A 20,106-nucleotide genomic window follows, 5' to 3' on the forward strand; every position below is an offset into this window, starting at 1 on the left:
TGTAGCTCTATCCCCCAACTTTAAAAATGTGAAGAAATGAAAACAAAATATTGCATTTAAATTGATTTCCGACTTTTCTCCAAAAATCGGGAACGTTTTGCCCATCCAGGTTTTGCTGCTTTTTTTTTTTGCAAATACACTCTTTGCAAGGAAAGAAAATGAAATTTTATAAATTTTACAATCATGTTTATGATTTAGAATGAACAATAATCATATTTATGTACGAAAAAAGATTCCGCGATTATTTTTGAAGTGATCCGTTTTTGCGAATTTCTGTTATCTGTCGCTGTTATCTGTAATCTGTTATTCTGTTATACTAACATCAATAAAATATGTTACAGCGTACAAGTTTTTCATTTTTTGCTTCCTTATGTTCCTTTTAAGGTTTTACATTGACTTTCTGTTTAAATAGAGCTCCATTTCACTTGTAATCATACAAAAAATTTGCGAATAGGAAATTCGGTTTTTCCCGCATTTTTTGAACAGTCGGACTTTAATTAAAGCTTCTAATTGATGAGTAAATAATATATAATTGCATCAGAATGTGCTAGTACCTATTTTTTTGTTTCGTTAATACAGTAGGACTGAAGTCAGGGCAATAAAAAGAAAAGTCGATCATAAACGCCGCAACGGGAAAAAAATTCACTTACGAAAATTTAACTTTTAAACACACAAACGCCGCGGCGTTCCTTCCAGAAATTACTGTAGTCATTCAATGAAAAGCTAAGGATCCGTTTATTCCTTTAACTTTTCAAAACCAAAACATGCATAAAATTATCGGTGCGGCATTGTAAAAATAAGAATCAATGCAATTAGAAGTGCTATACTAAAGAAAGAAAAAATAGGAAAAAAAAGGAAAAAGTAGGAAAATAAGGAGAGAGCTCTAAAAAGTAGGAAAAAGTAGGAAAAATAGGAACTCTTCGGGGTCTGGTATTATGAAAATCCAGTTATGATGAAAGGTCTAAAAATATTCAGTGATTGTTACATGTTTTTTAAAGACCTGGATGTTATTGGGAAAATGTTAACTTTTTTTCCTGAAAAAAAGAATCAAAATAATAGGACTCAGAATAATTGTTATAGTGAAATTTCAATATATGTGTGTGTTGGGAACTGCTTAAGGTTAGATAGTTTAGAATAAAGTTTTAGGATATTGTTGTAGCCACACCTGGTTGGCACTAAAAATTTTCTCTAGTTTTTTGTATATTTTTATAATAGTAATTTCACTGCAGGAAATGGTTTGGAATGATTGCCAACTTGACACAAAATTGAATGGTAGAAAGAAATTTTTGAGAAATTTATTTTCAGTCTTTTGCATAAATCGACAAATTTTCTTTTCACAAATAGTTTTTTTAACAAAAAACTGGCACATGAAAGAATTGTTTCAATAATTAAAAAAATAATAATACCAGGCGGTTTCTGAGCAATTTTTGCTATATCTGCTCGAGTGACTTTAGTTGGCGCTACAGGCTTAGCAGATTTTATAGAATTCATTTCTTCTTCATATGCCAATTTACTAGCCAATTTCTTATCCAACGTTTCTTGTTTTTTCTTTTCACGCTCATCCTAAAATGACAAAGTTTGCATAATTAATAAAAAGTACTCTTACAAACTCTCAACAGAATATTAATTGAACAAATGTTTGAAACAACATGTTTGGGGGAAAAAAAATGGGATGGTAAATAGCAGATATATCTAGAAGCTTATTTATACAGTAAACTCCCGATTATCAGGGGTTCGGATTATCTGCGGGTCTTCTCACATTTTTTTAATACGTATGATTGTGTTATTGTTCGCTTTAATTAGAATTTACTTATATTTTTTACATTCAATGTTAGTAGATACAATGCAGCAATGTTTTCATTTATAATTTAAATGTATCTGGGAATGTTATTAATGTTTTTTAGTTTTGGCAGTGGCACAGCGAAGGGGGGAGGGGCTGAACCCCCCCCCCTTAGAGCCACTGGTTTTAACATAAATGCAAATTGTAATACAGTAGTTTATGCATAAAAAAGGGCTGTTTTGATTTTAAAAAAAAAAAAAACCTTTAAGGGTTCCCACTCTTCTAGTACATAACAAAATAGGGCCTTTATATGGCCTTTATCCAGCACATTGAGAACTACATAGAACTGGTTCACGGCAGTGGCACAACAAGATTTTTTTTTTCATATTGAAAAGTTCGCTTATAAACATGCACACACACACACATATTGCCGTGTGCAGGTAAAGGGCAGTAACTGCAAATTATTAATTTTTTTTTTTGCATTTTTGTCATCTATTTTACGTTATCTTTATTGTACAAGCTTGCATACTTGGTTTCCACTGAAAAAAAGGCGCAAAAAGACGTCTAATTCCAACATTTCCCTATTGTTAGTATTGAACCCAAAACGTGTTTCTTCAAATATCTCGAAACCTCATTTCTGCAGATACCTACACACGGCAGCATAAATGGGTATACAGTCAGACTTCGTTATAAAGTCACTATGTGGAATTTTGGGAAACTGACCTTATAAGCGGGGTGTCTTAATAACCAATTTATATGCATTTGTTAATGAATAAGCATGTATATAAAAAGCAAAATTCTTCACTAAATCCAATGTGTTAGAAAGTACCAATTTATTAGGATGTAGCTTTTTAGCAAAAGTCTTTTCCTCTTTATTAAATGTCGAATGGTTTAACAAATCCTGAAAAATAGGGCCTTTGATTAATTTGTAGGGCCTCAGAGTACTAAATATGGCCTTTAGAGGGGCCCCTACAAACAATACTTGAAAATAGGGCCTATTTAGGGGCTTTTGAGGGCCTGTGAGAACCCTGCCTTCAGAAGGCATTATTGATCAACAAATCCCCTTCAAAAGGTATCTTTCATCAAAAAAAAAAAAAAAAATATCCTTCAGAAGGTATTTTTGATCAAAAAATCCCCTCCAGAAGGTATTTTTCATCAAAAAACTCTCTAAAGAAAGTATTTTTGATTAAAAAAAAAACCCTTCCAGAAGGTATTTCTGGCTGCACTAGTGAGCTACTGTAGACACTAAGTATCCTTTTTCACCTATTATTCGGCTTTTGTTTATCTGTGGTTACTGTGCCACCCTATTCTGCGGATAATTGGGAGTTTACTGTACCTGTAGCTTTAAATCGAAAATTCAAAAAACTTTCTGCGTCCAAGAAGTACTTCAACTCTAAAAACATATGTGGATGCAATAATCTGCAGATTTATGCTCTAAATATTGAACATTTTATCTTTCAAAATACAGTAAAACCTGTCTACAACGATACTGTTGGGGCCTAAAAAAATACCGTTATAGACAGGTTATCGTTTATAGACAGTATTATTATACACAGGTTTCACTGTATGTCTTTCTCCTTTTTTTTTACTTCCATAATTTATATAAAATTTTTAAAAATGTATATATTTATTTCTACTTTGTTGATTACCACTATTTGCAAAAATTAGAGTGCATATAAGGACTCTAAATCAAAAATGTCATTACAAGTCAGAAAAAAGCATTTTAAACAAATTAATTTACAGTATCGTAACTCATAAATTAACTTCATATTCTTGTGTTCCCCTAGATCTAAAAAGGAGCATAGCGCATCCTGATAAAAGGGCACTCCTTTAGTGAAACATCCCATGTTGCAGTCAGAGTCGCATTGCAGAGCTTCATTAAAGAAATTATCCTGCAAACCTGCATTATTCACTTTACAACCACAGATATAATTAAGATTTAAAAGGAACCTAAGCATGGGTTATAATATAGCATTAATGAAATTTTTTTTTATGGGGATGTGCCTCCTCCATTATTTTTTATTATATCAAGAATTGGTAAACAATGGGAGTGTTGCAGCACCAGAAATATAAATATTTTCATTAATGCTACATTATAAGCAAACCAAAGTTGATTTTTAACCTTAACTATGAGTGGGAGTGGGAGTTGAATACGGGAAGGATCTTTACTGAAGATCTATGATACGACTCCGACTATGTAACATACAATGCTTCTGATATTGAAAAAAAAATTACGGACATGGAGCTTATAGGAGTGTCTTATACTCTGATTTTTATGTCAAACAAAAGTTGAAACATTATAAAACAAAGCTTAAGAAAAAAATCTATTTTGATGATTTTTAAAATAGTTAAGGAGGGAATATCCCCATGAGTCTCCCAACTTGCTCCAAATGTTCATGCTTTGAATTTTGCTCCTCAGAAGAATGTTAATGATTAATATAATGCTTCTTTCCCTTACAAGTAAAAATAACGGCTTTGAAACTCAAAAACTGAAAACAAAGAATTAATTAAATTGAATTTTCACATCTTCAAGCCAAATTATGTTTTTCACAATCATAAGTTGATATACAAATGTAACGACCAGCAAAAGGCTCTTGGCCCAGCTAGGCTGGTCCTAGCAGGGACATAACCAGAGGGGGGCAGACAGGGCTTGTGCCCCGGGCGCCAGATTTTGGGGGTGCTAAACTGACTAAACAAATGCTTAAATTTAATTTTTAAAAAAGTACGTTATTAAAAGCCACCCCCCCCCCCAAAAAAAAGAAATCACGCTGTGCAGGCGGTGGCAGATAGTTTGCATGGTTTAATGTGGATAAAGAGTGGGAAAGATAGACAGAGAGAGAGAGAGAGAGAGAGAGAGTAGGAGGGGACAGTAAATAGAACGAAAATGTGTTTTCTCAGAGTGACCAGTACTTGTTATATATCTTATCTATAAGAATTTTCCTCTCGGAGGAGGAATATGGGAGCTAAACTGAGGGAAGTACACACCAATACAAAACAGCAAAAATGCTCAAATATCCTTTTTCTACAATTAAACGTCATAAAGCTGTCAACACAATGTCTTCCTCTCAGCTGACGAGAACTTGTCTACCACAACCCCAAAGGTCGAAGGGAAAATCGTTACACTGTTCCCTTGGCTGTAGCCCATGGCTTAGGAATTGGAGCCACTATCTTTATCCAACAAAACCATCCTCTAAAGAGTATCTTCTCTAGCTCGTACCACAAACTTTTTTTCTGCTTTTTACTTCGTTCTCAGGATATTTTTTGCTCATCTTGTATAGTTTTAAATCAATTTTAAGATATGTTGAAAAAACTATCTGAAGCTGAATTCAGAAAGAGAGCGAAAGACCACAAAAAAGAGGTCCCCAACAATCGTCATCTTATTTAACATCGTGATTAAATGCTAAAGACGTTAGGAGAGTAAGTAAGGCATTGTTTATATAATTTGAATGATGCAATACAAATTTGTTGAATTTTATAATTTTTCTCATTCTTGGAAAAAAATCTCGCACTATAATAATGGAGATTCAATTTAAAGTTCGGGAGGCTGCCAATGTTTCTTTAGAAAACACTAGGGTTATTTTAAGGATAAATTGAACTAAAACGATAAATTTTCGACTTAGTTTCAATATATTTTTTTCCACCCACACAATATTTTAAATATGCTTAAATCATCAACGTCAATCAATGTGTCAGAAATCAGCTATTTTTAAGGGTTACAGGGACAGAGTGTGCAATCACATCCCACACATGTTCGATTGGTGACAGGTCAGGAAAGAATGGTGGCCAGGGAAGCATCTGTGTGCCTTGGAGAGCATGTTGGCAGTTGTGAGCACTGAGTGGTCGGGCGTTATCCTGCTGAAAAAATTGCATTAGGTAGCCCTTGAAGGTAAGGGATTGCCACCGGCCTCAGCACATTATCCAAGTATCGTTTGGCCGTCATAGTGCCCTGAATACGAACTAGAGGTGATACGGAATTGTACGCAATTAATTAAAAATTGCATGAAAACTGAAAGTGAACAAAAATGAGAAAGAATTAATACCTTTCGCTGCTGCTTGCGCAAGACGTGTTTATCATCATCTTTCCATAAAGCATCTTCAGCTTCTCTTTCTTTACGTTCTTTTTCAGCTACTTTTACAGCTTCACGACGCTCACGAGCTTCTGCTGATTTACTATTCGTTCCAAACTTTTTCGGCATTTTTAAAAACTAAGAATATTTAGTCAAATCCAAAGGGTCTAAAATAAGAAAAAAAACAAATCCCAATTTTTATACATGAAATTGAAGATCAATGTAATGTTGTAGTTGTTTTGTCTTTATAAAAACAAATACATACCTTATTAACTTACTTAAAGCATCACAGAAGAAGAAAAAGGAATTATAAACCCTTTTATTATCACAATAAAGCTAAAATTAAAAAATCAATTTAGTTTAATAAATAAAATTCATAATGACATTATCCTTAAAAAATGCAGATTCTTCCTCTGCTCCTCTGCAACAAACAAAGACTATTTCTTCACTTCAGATCTAAAACAAATGATATTTATTTTGCTCGATTATAATGTTAAATGCAGAAATTTCTTGAAGCTGATAAAAAGATCAGTGGTTGATAAAAACAGTTTTTCCGCTACCTCGACCTCAAGTTATTCAGCGCTTAAAAGACAAAAAAATATTTGAAGTGCTGACGTACTTTCGTTTTCTTGTGGATCTGGCCATGGCGCGTGGTTCTAGAAGTTTACATTTCAGCTTCAGCGTAGACGTCAAAAATTGCTCCACTGTGCTTTGTTAAAAACTTAAATCGTTATCCAGTGTCTATGAAATTCTGAGAGAAGATTTATTTTGTGAGAAGTATGACATTCTAATGTGGCACGGTGATTTTTTCGTATTTCTATTATACGTTAAAACATAATAAAGTTTAACTTTCTTATTTTATAGTACTCATGATTTAACTTGTTAGTTGCCTGCATTGTTTTTGCTGTATTTTTCTTTCTTTCTTTTGTTCTTTATTTTAACTTTTACTTCGTAAGATGTTGATTTTAATTGAAGCGTTTGACATTTTCTAAAGTTCTTCTATCCGTTCAACAGTCATTATGTCATTTGAATGGATTGGCAGCATAATTTCTGTCGACTGTGGTGATGTACTTGGAATTTTTGAAGGTGAAATATCGAATGTGGATGGCAATAATCAGACAATATCATTAATAAACGTTAGTCGGAACAATATTAAATGCCAAGTGCCTGAAGTAACTCTAAGGTAATTAACTTTTCCTTTTAATATTTGCTGATACTGTTACACACTGACATATTGTGATTTTGTTAACCGCTACTCATTTTTTTTTTTTGAAATAAGCAATGCAGTGAAGGTCTTTAGATTAATGCTAGGTGAAAAAAATTCTTTTACATAGTTGTGCCAACTAGTGGCTCATATTGGGGTAGCGACCCAAATACAATGAACTCCTCCACACGATTTGACTTATGCAAAAGGATATAACATGAGTTTCCACAAGTTTGATAGCTTACAGCTAATTTAAACCCCTCTGCCATTACACAAGGTTTTTAAAAAGTAAAGTGAGAGGCTTAAGTGTAGACTTCACTATTGGGGACTAAATATTGGTTTCATAAAGACTTTTCATCTCCTAATTCACTGACGGCAGAAATTCCCACACTGTACCAGCCTAAATCTGGCTTTAGTAGTGTGTATGAGGAAGCACTCCATATTTTCCATTCAATGTTTTTTCAATCTGAATGAAAATTAAATTTACTGGCACCTAAGCATGCTGCTTCATCTAAAGCTTTTGGAAATGAATAATTTTTCCTAATATCCATGTTAGCCTGAGATTTAAATAGCTTAAAACAATGACCCCTTGTCCTGTTTTCAGTGCTAAACTTTAGCCCCGTAACATCTTTCGTTTTAATAAATTTAAACAGCTGAATCATGTTCCCTCGGTCTCTTCTTTGCTCAAGACTGTACATTTTTAGCCTTCTAAGCCTGGAATCATAATCTAAGTGGGAAAGTCCACTTATTAGCCTTGTAGCCCGCCTTTGAACCCTTTCCAATACATTAATGTCTTTCTTAAGATAAGGAGACCAAAACTGAACAGCATACTCCAAATGGGGTCTTACCAAACTTCTATATAAGGGCAGAAGAACTTCTTTAGATTTATTTGAAATAGATCTATTGATAAACCCAAGCATCTTATTGGCTTTGTTGCTAGCAATGCTGCACTGTTGGCTGACTTATTAAGACCTCCAGATCAGTAACTTTGTCTGCCTGACTAATGATTGAACCTTGCAAATAATAACTTATACACTTATTTCCATGCCCTAAATATATTACTTGACATTTCCCAACATTAACAGCCATACCCCATTTATCAGCCCACTCCGTAATATGATCTAGATCCTCTTGTAGCTGATTTGCTTGTTCTTCATTTTCTACAGTCCCCATAACTTTGACATCATCAGCAAAACAATTCATGTTCCCAGAAATATTTTTGTGAATATCGTTCATAAAGACAATGAACAAAACAGGCCCTAACACTGATCCTTGAGGAACCCCGCTTAAGACCTCACTCCAATTAGAATAATTTCCCCTTACAACTACTCTTTGTTTCCTTCCGATCAGCCAGTTTTTTACCCAAATGAAAGTTTTCCCTCCTATTCCTATATCAGCTAATTTGCTAAGTAGAGCAACATGCGGTACCTTATCGAAAGCATAAGTGCATGCAGGCCGAGGTCTACATACCCGCAATGCAAGGGGGGGGGGGGGGGGGGCATGCATGTTTATCAAAAGTGTTACCCAAAATTACCAACCCGGGTGACACCCATACGAGGAATGCCACGTATGTAATACGTGTAGCAAAATTCATTGTAAAATATAAATTTTAAAACTGCAAAAAATAAAATATTTCAGTAAGTGTTTCACTTTTATCCAAGCAAAATAGCTTTGACTTATATAATTAATATTTCTAGGTAATTTTTTGTCTAGTCAAATCAAAGACCTAAATAAGGAAAATAATTTAATAATTTTAATATTGAAATGGTTCCGCATCAACAAGAAACTGAACCCAAATCTTTTTAGAATAAGATTTTACTAAGGTTAACTGGTAAATTTAGCATTCTGTCAGGATAATTAAAGTTTGCAAGATTTGATTACATTTGCTCTTCTGTCCCATGCAAATACATAGTTGATATTCCTTACATCCAGAAAGAGATGATTTTTGAACACATCCTCAAAAGTCATATTGTAGATTTGGAACATCGTCCAGCTAAATAATTTTTTCTGGTAAAATTAGAGACCTTTATTACATTTTCCATTGTCTGTTGATGGATTATATCAATAACCTATTAAGTTTGATAAATATTTAGTATCATTTATTACATTTTCCTTAGTTTAGTATACTGAAAAAAAAAAAACAACTCTCTGTTCTAATTACTTCCCAATTTATTAAATTAAAAATGTTTATAAATTATTGTCAAAAAAGGTTGATTTACCAATTACAAAAATCACATCCTATCTGAAATTAGTGACTTAATGATGATTTGACTAATTAAGATTATTTTTGGTATTTTGAATGAGGAAAGCCATTGGCAGTTATGAAACAGGATTTTTAATAGCAAATGCTGAATGTTTACGTGTTAACACAAAAATTTTTTTTCAATATAGATTGCATGTCTATTTAAATAGTTAAGAACTCATGCATTCTGAGTAAATGTAACTTGAAAACTTAAAAAAAAAATGCAATTTTTCTCTTTCCTATCTTCATAGAAAACACTTTTTTTTTTGCTGCTTCAAATTCCCCAGAAATTTTAAATCCATGGGATTAGATCCCTCTCTCCCCTCCTCTCCAAAAGTTCAAATTTTTTCTTAATATTAATAGAAATTTTGTATCTTCAAATTTGAATTGTTTTATAAATATCTAAACATATTGGGTTTTTTTTTCAGTTCACTTGATATAAGAAGTTTGACATTGCTGCAGTCAACTGCTAATAACAATACTTTGGTTCATGCTAATGATTCTGAAAAGGTTTCTGCATTTGAATCACCATCAATTTCAAGAAATAATTGTTCAAGAAATTCACCCAGTGATGACTCGCAGAAGAAAAAGAGTAAGAATTTTATTCTGTTAATTCAGTTGGTCATTCATTTTGACTTGTAAACAGTGTAACAATTTCCATTATTATTATTATTTTAAATATTCATATCAGGGTTCCCGTGGGCCCTCAAAACTCTCTATAAGTGCCCTATTTTCAAGTATTGATCGCAGAGCATTGCTTAAAGTCATATTTAGTACTCAAAAGCACTAAAAATAATTCTAAGGCCCTTTTTTTAGGATTTGACAAACTCTTTGACATTTAATTAATGGCAAAGATATTTGCTAAAAAGCTTCTCCCTGATGAACTGATTATTTGGAAAATATTAGATTTAACACAGAATTTTGCTGTTTATGCATATAATTAGTTATAAGGTCATTTTCTCGAAGTTCAGAAGAATGACAAAATAATTAGGTCCGACTGTATACCTATATTAGGATGGTTCAAAAAAACTTTTTTCAGCTAAATTCCAGGCAAGTCTCACATAGAGAATAATTTTTAAATGAAATAAAAATAATCCAAGCGATAATTTTTGCTGAGTAATCCAATGAAATTTCCCGAATAAGAATTTTTGTCAGGTTATAGTTTCTTCCCATCAGGATGCCTATGTCGTCACTTGAAGATACTGCTTCACACTCGTTAAAAAAATAATTTCGTCACTTGAATCCCAACCTGATTGAAATTTTAATATACCGCACCAAAAAAATTTGCAAAAAAAAAATATCACATAAAAAAAGACCGCATAAAAACAGGTTTAGGTGTACAGTGAAACCTGTATAAGTTGATCACTTGTTGTGCGCTGCTTTTAGTGGTCAACTGCAATTTTGCATTTAATGTTGCAGTTCCTTTAGCATATTTTGCAGAATATCATCAAGTTTATGCATTTGGAGCTTGTTTTTAATTTTTTGGCTTAGTCCTGATTTTTTGCGCACTTCAAAATTTGATTGCATCCGCTTTTGAAAAATTGTATTGTTTTAATTTTTTATGTGATTCTGTTCCTCCGACTAGAAAATTTTTGCGTTGATCATTATTTTCAACGTTTTTTATCTTTTGTTTTCAGTATATGAGGATTTGTAAATTCGTCTCCTTACCTCGCCCACTCGAAAATGTCAATCCAGTTGCATCTAAATTGATTTAAGCGAATGCCATCTGTAAAAATTAATATTGTTCACCAGTTTTTTATCTTGGGTTTCTTAAGATTTTAAGACAAAAATTGATCTCTAGTATTAGTTGGAGACACTTAAGATAGCAAAAATCTTGGAATTCTAATGCTCTGGTAATGAATATGCAGACATTTCAAGTTTCTCAGATTCAAGCTTTTTTTCCATATATACTTAGTCTGTCTTAAAATTTTTATTTATTTAAGGGCAATTCCAGGAAAATGTGAACCTCAGCATCAAAATGTCAATATTAACTAAACTAAAAGTATTGTATATCATTTAAAAGCTAGAAATATATGTTTTTAAAGTATACCAAACTAAATTTTAATTTATAATTTTTCGTATTGAAAGTAAGCCGTAACAGATGCCTATTTATTTTCCGGATATTTTGGGGAAATTTTGACATGTAGTTATCAAATTTTTTTTTTACACAAATTCTAACTACAAAGAAAGAAGGTTAGTGTATTTTGTTGTATTCATAATACAATTTTATACTGGAAGCTTGTATCAATAAATATCTTCATATTGTTTCGTTCAGAAACAATCTTAAAATCAGTTTATAAATGTCAGCCAGTTACCATAAAAAATTATTTTTTCCCCTCAGCATGAAAATTATTGATGGAAATGTTCCAAAATTCACATTGTCAACCTATATCAGAAGTACTCAGGGGTCTGGCCCGAGGATATTTGGGTCTGTTAACAAGGACCCTTCACAAAAATCTGATCAACCAAAACGAGCCCTTCACAAAATTCTGATAAACAAGATCAGATCTTTCACAAATTGTTTATTGAAAGAGCAAATCTGAAAGCAAAATAATGCATATTTCCATGTATAAACTGATAATTTTTGGAACCTTTTTCAAAGTGAAATTAGAGGGATCAGCTTATACAAAATCTGCTAATTTTGCAAAAGAAAAAAAAAAACAGCACTCTTGTGATGCTCCTACAAGCGATAAGTAATTGCTACTGCCAAATAAATATAATGTTTGTTGTTTTTTTCTTGGAAAGAAATTAACAGCTGAAAATTAGTTAGGCCTTAAATAATTTTGTTTGTTTTATCACAGCTAATTAGCTGCGGTGTTGTTGTAAACTTTTCTGAAAAGGCGTTGGTAAGCACTTTTCTCCCCACTTATGATTTAATAAACAACAACAATAATAATAATATATATCTGCGAAATGAACTTAGAACTACAGAGGGATAGTAAGGGTAGGGAAAAATATGATCCCTTCAGATAATGTTACCAACTTCAAAATTATCACCAATTTTCCAAGAGTAATGAACTACTCTGAGGAAAATTTTCTTCCCCAAAATTTCCGTCCACCCTCCCCATACACACACATATCTTTGCTACTTCTATGCTTCCTTAAACATATACTATTGAATTGGGAATGAATTTTCATTTCATCAGTGCAACTCTTTCTATTTTTATTATTATTTTTTTAGCATGCTTAAAAAACTTTACATCCTCATATTTGGTGTTTATTTCTGGACATTTTAGATGATGGAAAGAAAAAAAATTCTAAAAAGAATGACGTGAAAAAATGGCTCAAGGAAAAGGATGAAGCCTGTTTTAGTGCACCTGTAGATAGTGAGATGTTAGATACAGACTTTGATTTTGAAAAAAATCTTGCTTTATTTGACAAACGAGCAGTATTTGATGAAATAAATGCTCTCTCTAAAGCAGATCATGTAAAATTGGTGGATTGTAACAAGAGAACTCAACCTAAATATCGTCATGATGAAAATATTCTTTCAAGTGATGTACCGGTCCTGAGACAGATTTCTGTTCCATGTGAAAATAGCAAAGAATATGTTACAGGTATGTCTTGAAATTATTTAATGAGTTTTTGTTTATTTAATATACTGTCATCCCTGCTTAAGCGAGTAACAGATAAACTAATATCTGTTCAACAACCCTGTCATAGGAATAAAATTTTTTGAAACTGAATATTTCCCCATAGATGCTATGTTAAAGATCCCCGCTTAATCAAATTATTTCCTCTAGTAATCAAATGAGACAGGTCTACTTTTTGCAAATATTTTTGTATAGTAGTTTTCTAATGACTTAAAGAAGAAATTAAACAACATAAAATGACAAAACAGACACATTGTTATCTTCCTTTTTTTTTTTTTTGAAAATGTTGGGGTACATAGTGGTGAATTTTAATAAGGTTTTTGAATAAGAAGGTGAAATTTCTGCCAGAAAACACAACAGCCAGAATGAAGCTCTTTGACTGGAGAATAATAGGCACTTAGAAAATCTAAGTGAAGGTTATAATGTTCTTTACTGTTTAACAAAAGAGATACACAAGTGTTCCCAACACACGTAGAACAACCCTCTGGTATGGACTTATTCAAAAAGTAATGTAGCGAAAAGAGTGATGATTAAGCATAGATTTTGTAATTAAAGTTTGAGTTACTTACATTTTAAAAAATTTCACATTTACTTATAAAATAAGTATTCAATTATTATATTTTGTTTATTGAGCTTATATTAAGAGCTTTTTACCACAAACAATAATTACTTTTTTTAATAGCTTCTGATTTATTCTGATCTGATGATTTAAAACTCTTTAGAAACATTCATACTCTCTCAGACGCTACTCTTTTGCAGATTGATCTGGATAATCTGCACTAGGGGTGCATGGAGCTTTATTTAAATGTTAGTAAATACAGGGTTTTGAGTAACAGTCATAGATCTGAGAAATAAAATTGACAAACAGTGTTTATCATATTTTGACTTACTTGTTGGGTGTTTTTTTTTTTTGGTGTCACTTTTTGGACTAAACTTTATTTTACACAACATATAAACACCGTTTTAAAGGCATATAAGATTCTTGGTTTCCTTAAACGTAACTCTAGGGATTTTTCTAATGAACAAGCCCTTTAAAACTTTATTTTTGTCTTGTGCTCTCCAACTCAAGTACTGTAGTCTTATTTGAAATTCCTACTGCAATAAAAAGGTTAAAATTCTCAAGCAGATTCAATATAAATTTAGTTCTTTGTTAAAGAACTGATAATGTCGATTCTTTTACTTATTATTATTCTTATAATGTTCCCTGTCTTAAATCTTGCTGTGAACTTTTGTGTCTTTTTTTTTCTATAAGGTCCTTAATAATTTAATTGACTGTTCTGATATTGTTATTCAATCCAATTTGCTGTCCCATATAGGACTCTTAGTAGTTATTTATCTTTTTAAAATATTTTTACCAATTTTGTCGTTTTAAATTTGACAAACATTCATTGTCACGATTTAGATATTTTCCACTTGTAGATTTCTAATTTTAAGTCTAAATGTTTTAACAATTTAACCGTTTAACCGCCGAACTATTGACGGATGATCAAATTTGAGTAATTTTTTGAAATTATGTCTATTTATGTCTAGTAAATACAGAAATAACATAAAATTTCCAGGAAAAATTTTTTTACTGTGTTTTTCAGTGTGTTCCAGTTTTGGAACATTGGCGCTTTGCATGAAGTTTTTTTTTTCAGAGAATTTTTTTAAACTAAGAGGTTTTGAATGCGGTTTTTATCTTAGCATACTTTATTACGGAAAAAATAATATTTTTAATTGCATTTATGTACATACCAGAATTCAGAAAATCCAATACAGAAATATCTAATGCCCATGATATGAAAGGAAGCATTGCTGGTGAAGTCGTTTGTCGCAATGAAAACATTTCTTAGTCGTATATTTTTTTGCACAACTTCCTTGGGGTGCAGATACAATATAATGTCCGTCAGACATTCTTGATTGTTTATGTAAATGACAACAAGGCCCTGGATGACTTTCCACTCGTACTTTTCTTCTTAGGAGGTGAGTTGTTATTTCTCTTCGGAACTCTAAATGCTTCATCTTGACTTCGTGTAACTCACAATGAAGTAACCAACTAGCTACAACTGAAATATTCAAAGCATTACTAAAAAGATTCCACCACCATTTTTTACTCCTCAAATGAGGTCTGTAGCTCCCTAAAAGTTTATCCAAGACGTCCACACCCCCCAATCCTTCATTGTATCTCTTGATAAGATGAGATTGTGGCACATCTATCTTGCATTTCTGCGCATTTGAGTAACGTTTTACAGATGCAAGTGGCTCATGTGTATAATAATTAGATGCTACTGTAACTTCTGCATTATCATTCCAGCTGCACATGTACACTGATCCATCAGATCGATAGTCGAAATTTCCTCGATCTTCTTTAGAAAGGGCTTTTTTGGATTTCAGTGGACAATGGCCAGTTCGGTTTTCGCGAATTGTTCCCGTTGCTCGTACACCTTTTTTCGATAGCTGAGAAATTAAGTCATATGATGTAAAAAAGTTATCAAAGTATACTTCATGCTTAGACGTGTCAGTCAAAACTGATAATAGATCATTTACAACTCTGGATCCTAATTGCACATCAGGGGATCCTTCTTTTTTGCCTGAATAAATCTCCATGGAATATGGGTATCCACTTGAAGAGCACAGCATCCAAATTTTAAAGCCGAATCTTATTGGTTTTCCTCTAATAAACATTTTACATGAATGCCGACCGTAGTAAGGAACCATAGATTCATCTATGCTCAATTTTTCATGAAATACACCAAATTGTTGAAGGTTTTTACACAATTCTTCGTAAATAGGATATACTTTTCCAAGTTTGTCATTTTGTTTTAATTCATGATTGTCCATCAAATGAAAGTTGTTTTTTATTTTTCGAAAACGATTTCGAGGCATAACTGTTGGTACAATTGGCACAGATGTATCTTCTGCACTGCTCCAATGCATATCTTCAGAATTAACGGAATGGTACCCACTCAATAGCAGCAAACCACAAAATTGTAGGATTTCACCTCTGTCAACATCTATTGATTCTCCTTTTTGCAATGCATACAAGTTTGTCATATTTGCTAAGTGTTCAACATACTGCAAAGGTAAATTTTTAAAAAATAGATCAATTGGAGATAAATCTACTATATTCGGAAATGCGTGTCGAAGCGGTTCAATACTTTCTGACGAAATCAGTTTCTGAAAATTAGCTTTCTTCTCCCAAGTTAAATCCATTTTCATTCTTTTTCTACTTTTATTTCCTGATAATTCCAACTTTTTTTTTTTTTTTTCCGTTTTCATTCGCTTTTTACTTTTATTATCTAATGATTTCAGACTTTGTTCTTCCTCCGATTTTTTTGTTAAATTTTCACGAGAGTTGGCGGAAAAAAAATGTCCACCTGTCCACATACATCAATTGGTGTAATAGGTTGTAACTCGTCTTCTAGAATGTCTTCTTCCTCAGCGATATTGCCTGGTTCATCAGGGGGTAATTGGCATATATCTACATCTGACAAATCCGAATCTGACAATGTCTCTAAATAAGCCACAGCTTGTTCTACAGTAAGAAATCTTGTAGACATTTTTTAACATTTATGAACAGTTGGTATACGTCAAACAGAATTTCGTTTCGCTCGAAAACAAAGCTAGAGAATTATTGAACTGCATTTAAAATATGAAAAATAAAACGCTCACTAATATTATTTTTTATTATCACGTGACAGTGCAGCTGTCCGAGTAGGTGTGGATTCGGAGCCATATAGTTCGTCAAACAGTAGATTATTATTATTTTCTTTGCTAACGAAACGTCATATCCTTTCAAAATATAAACTTACTTGGTTTTGCCAACATCTACATCAGAGTACATTCAAAATGAGAACAAAAAAGAAACATATATTACGAAAAAGGAAATTTCGCCTTTGAAGTCGAACATTTTACTTCTTGGAAGTTTGACTCCCTAAAAGCGCTAATGTTCCAAAATTGGAACATGCTATTTTGAAGGGGTACACCTTTTGGAAATATCATTGTACATTTCTACAAGCATTTTAAAATCATACATTGAAGTATTTTTCACAACTATAATAAATATCATCACATTTTCTGAAAAAGCCAATTTTTGGTAAATTTTATAAGAAAAAGTTGCAAAAAGCTAAAAAAACACGCATCTTTGAAAAATCCCAATAAATAATTGAAAATATATAAACAATCAAGCAGGAAATCAAAAAATACTTTGAAATAAGACTAAACTGTGTTAAAAAAAACTTGTTTATTTTAACGTTATTTCTTGGGGAAATTTTTAGTTAAATATGATGTTCCATTTTTGGAACATTGGCGGGTATTATATATAATTTGTTTCAATTGCTCTTTTTAAGTTATTTGCCACTGTAATTAGATTTTTTCCGTAGTGTGTAATACTTTTTAAATAAATTCATTATCACACAGCATTCAACTTTACTATGAGTTAACTCAATTAACAACAGGTTATCCCATCAAGTAGCCCTGAGAATTTATCAAATACAAAAGTATGCTGCCAAAAAAGTAAGATTGTTGACTTTTGACTTGATTCTCTTAACGCCTAATGGCACATGAGACCGCTAGCGTGGCATTCCATCCCGACCAGTTTAATGCCGCCTTCCTGGCACTCCTCCAGCTTGGCCAACCAAAGGCATTTCTTTTAGTCCAAGAGCTAGCAACGTCGAAAAAACAAGAATTTTAGGAAAGCTGGTTCTTTAATATATCTTTCCCGAAGACGTTTCGAACAGCGTGCGGGTTGTCTGGCGGCCGGTAAACGTTGTGTTTTTTAGTGCGCATCACATCTTTAGAAGTAAAAATATGGATTTTGAAATCATTTTAGTAAGAATCTTTTCTTTTTCAGTGAATTCTAAACACTTTTCGAAACACGAATTTAATATTGCCAGACAATTTTGTTGTTGCGAATATCGTGCCAGATTCAATTTTTTACGGGAAAAAAATTAAAAAAAAACTATTTTAGTATGTCTGTCATTTTAACATTATTTTACCTACATATGAATAAGTACAAAATTAATTTGACAGACATGAATTCGGTTGCGTACTCGACAGACAGACCGATTTATTGCTGTAGAGTAGCGCAGCATTATGCCTCTGAATATGAGAAAAATGAAACATTATTATTTAAATTCGTGCCAAAATGATATAAAATAGCTGGATATATATTTTGTTTAATAGCAGGAGAAATATGTCACTTATAAGTATCAAAATTAGAATATTTACAGATTATATTTAAATCATAAAAATCCAATTGTAACTAAATTACATTATTTTTGTAAAAGATACAGGAAAAAGAACTTTAATTTAGAGCCAAAGTTCTCACTACTTATAAATATTATACTTAAAAAATTACAATCCATTTTTAACTAAAATAGGTATGTTCATTCTATAATTGTATCGCAAAAAAGTGATGTATCTCCATAGTCGTCATCGTCGTCACTGCTCTCATCATAATCATTGTAATCATCGTCATCTTGCGTAGAGTTTTCGTTGGATAATACTTCACTTTCAATAACGATGTCAGCAACTGATGATGGAAACTGCTCCCCAGCAAACCAGAGAAAATCGTATTTATCATCATTGATGACCCAACCGGAAGTTAACGGCGATAAAGATGACGGATTTTTTAAATTAGCGTTTCTCCAAATTTTTGTCACATACCGCACTCGCAATAAATGCTGATATAATTCAGCTTTGCATGGGGGTAAGCTCGATGCATCAATATTTCGAATTTTTTTTCTCAAAGTTATCACTACATTTTTTCGATTTATAAGTTTTTGAAAACAGATAAAAGCGAACATCGTTAACATTTGAAGGATTAGTCACCCCATACATGTGACATATAAAGTTTTCTAACCTGTCAAATGTGCGTTCTAGTACACGCTCATCGTCTGTTGTAATCTCTTGACATGCCAACTGGTACTCAACAGATTTCTCTAGCAACTTGAAGGGCCTTAGTTTACCTTTCCGGAAAAAAGCTGGGGTGTAATCACATCCTGTTATTGCGTGGAAACATGGTAGAGCTTTTGATAAGGAAATACCAAGAGCTTGATATAACTCATTGACGTTTATTAGACGTTCATGGTTTCCTACACCCCATTGAATCCAAAGCTTTAAAGGTGCATTCAGATGATCCATATTGCCTAGAAGTATAATAAGAATATCAGAGTCTGAGCAACGTACAAGAACTTGAGAGTCAAAATTTATCTGGCAAATATGGTATATGATACGAGTATCAGCTTCTTCGTGTTCTTCACATGATAATGATTCTTCAACGATTCTAATAACTTGATTATTTACAACCTGATACGAGTAACACTTATCAAAACTCAGGTAAATAGTTTTATTCCCAATAAAAGGAAACATGTCATCATTTGCCCAATGATCAATAAAAAACCTTACAAGAGCTTCCTTGAACTGCGAGTTTCTGAGTTCACCAGCAAAATGATGAATCCGAATTTGACTAGGTTTGATGAAAACTGTACTGGTTAATTCACTGCGACGTAAACGCTCACAATCTTTTATGGAAGGTTTGAAGTACTGATCAAAAACAATGTCAATGCGAGATGATTTAAACTGTGAAATCATTTTGAGGAATTTTTTCGATATGCCATCGAAAGTTTGTGGTATTTCTTTCATAAGGTGTAACATGAAGAATCCGTCCAAAATACTGATATCAAAACATAACAATTGCTGATTGACACTGCTAACTTTCTTTTCGAATACTTTGACTAATTGTGCTTTATCCGTTTTACAAATACTACCATCGGCATGGCACATTGATGTTGGTACTGGTGTTAGTGGAAATCCTAATACTTTTTCAATATCAACCTTGTTGTTCATAGATATCCCCAACATTCTACCGAATAGATCTCTTTGCATTCTTAGCTCAACAATTTTGTTACCAAGAGTTAGTTTTTTCTTCTTTGGAGCACAAGCAAAATTAAGCACTTGATTTTTTTTATTGGTTTGTCAAATCTCTCCTGATTTTCAGCGTATTCATTTATAAACTGCTTTCGCAAATCGTCACCCTTTTTTTCAATATTCAGCAAAAAGTCAGCTGTATTTTCAGGAGCGGGTTTCGCAGTAGCAATATTGTACAAACTATTTTTGTCCAAATTTTGATCAAATGGATTGTTATTTTTCTGAAAGATTTCTATAAAATCGGTGATTTGTTTGTTGTAAATTTTGATTCTATTAGGTTGTAAATCGGCAGACACGTCTTGTAATTGCCT

At 32.5% G+C, this 20,106-nt stretch overlaps 2 protein-coding genes across 3 annotated transcripts in view; one reads left to right on the plus strand and one right to left on the minus strand.

Moving 5' to 3' along the window:
- Positions 1 to 947: 947 nt before the first annotated feature.
- On the minus strand, positions 948 to 6,262 carry LOC129230432 (coiled-coil domain-containing protein 124-like). Its single transcript, XM_054864831.1, has 4 exons — positions 6,126 to 6,262; positions 5,821 to 6,014; positions 1,407 to 1,563; positions 948 to 961 (listed from the first exon to the last, which is right to left on the minus strand). The coding sequence occupies exons 2-4, from the start codon at positions 5,974 to 5,976 to the stop codon at positions 948 to 950; spliced, it is 327 nt and encodes a 108-aa protein (XP_054720806.1). The 5' UTR covers positions 5,977 to 6,014; positions 6,126 to 6,262.
- Positions 6,263 to 6,395: 133 nt separating this feature from the next.
- LOC129229486 (enhancer of mRNA-decapping protein 3-like) overlaps positions 6,396 to 20,106 on the plus strand; it is a 36,724-nt gene continuing 23,013 nt past the window's right edge. The window contains exons 1-4 of one of the 2 annotated variants that reach the window (XM_054863802.1): positions 6,396 to 6,647; positions 6,862 to 7,030; positions 9,722 to 9,885; positions 12,530 to 12,850. In XM_054863802.1, the coding sequence (XP_054719777.1) occupies positions 6,638 to 6,647; positions 6,862 to 7,030; positions 9,722 to 9,885; positions 12,530 to 12,850 (664 nt within the window). In that variant the 5' untranslated portion in view covers positions 6,396 to 6,637. The remainder of the gene's footprint in view (positions 6,648 to 6,861; positions 7,031 to 9,721; positions 9,886 to 12,529; positions 12,851 to 20,106) is intronic. The other variant, XM_054863803.1, reaches the window with a different exon arrangement.

This window comes from Uloborus diversus, chromosome 9 (assembly GCF_026930045.1).
Source record: "Uloborus diversus isolate 005 chromosome 9, Udiv.v.3.1, whole genome shotgun sequence".
In the NCBI taxonomy this organism is placed as follows: domain Eukaryota; kingdom Metazoa; phylum Arthropoda; class Arachnida; order Araneae; family Uloboridae; genus Uloborus; species Uloborus diversus.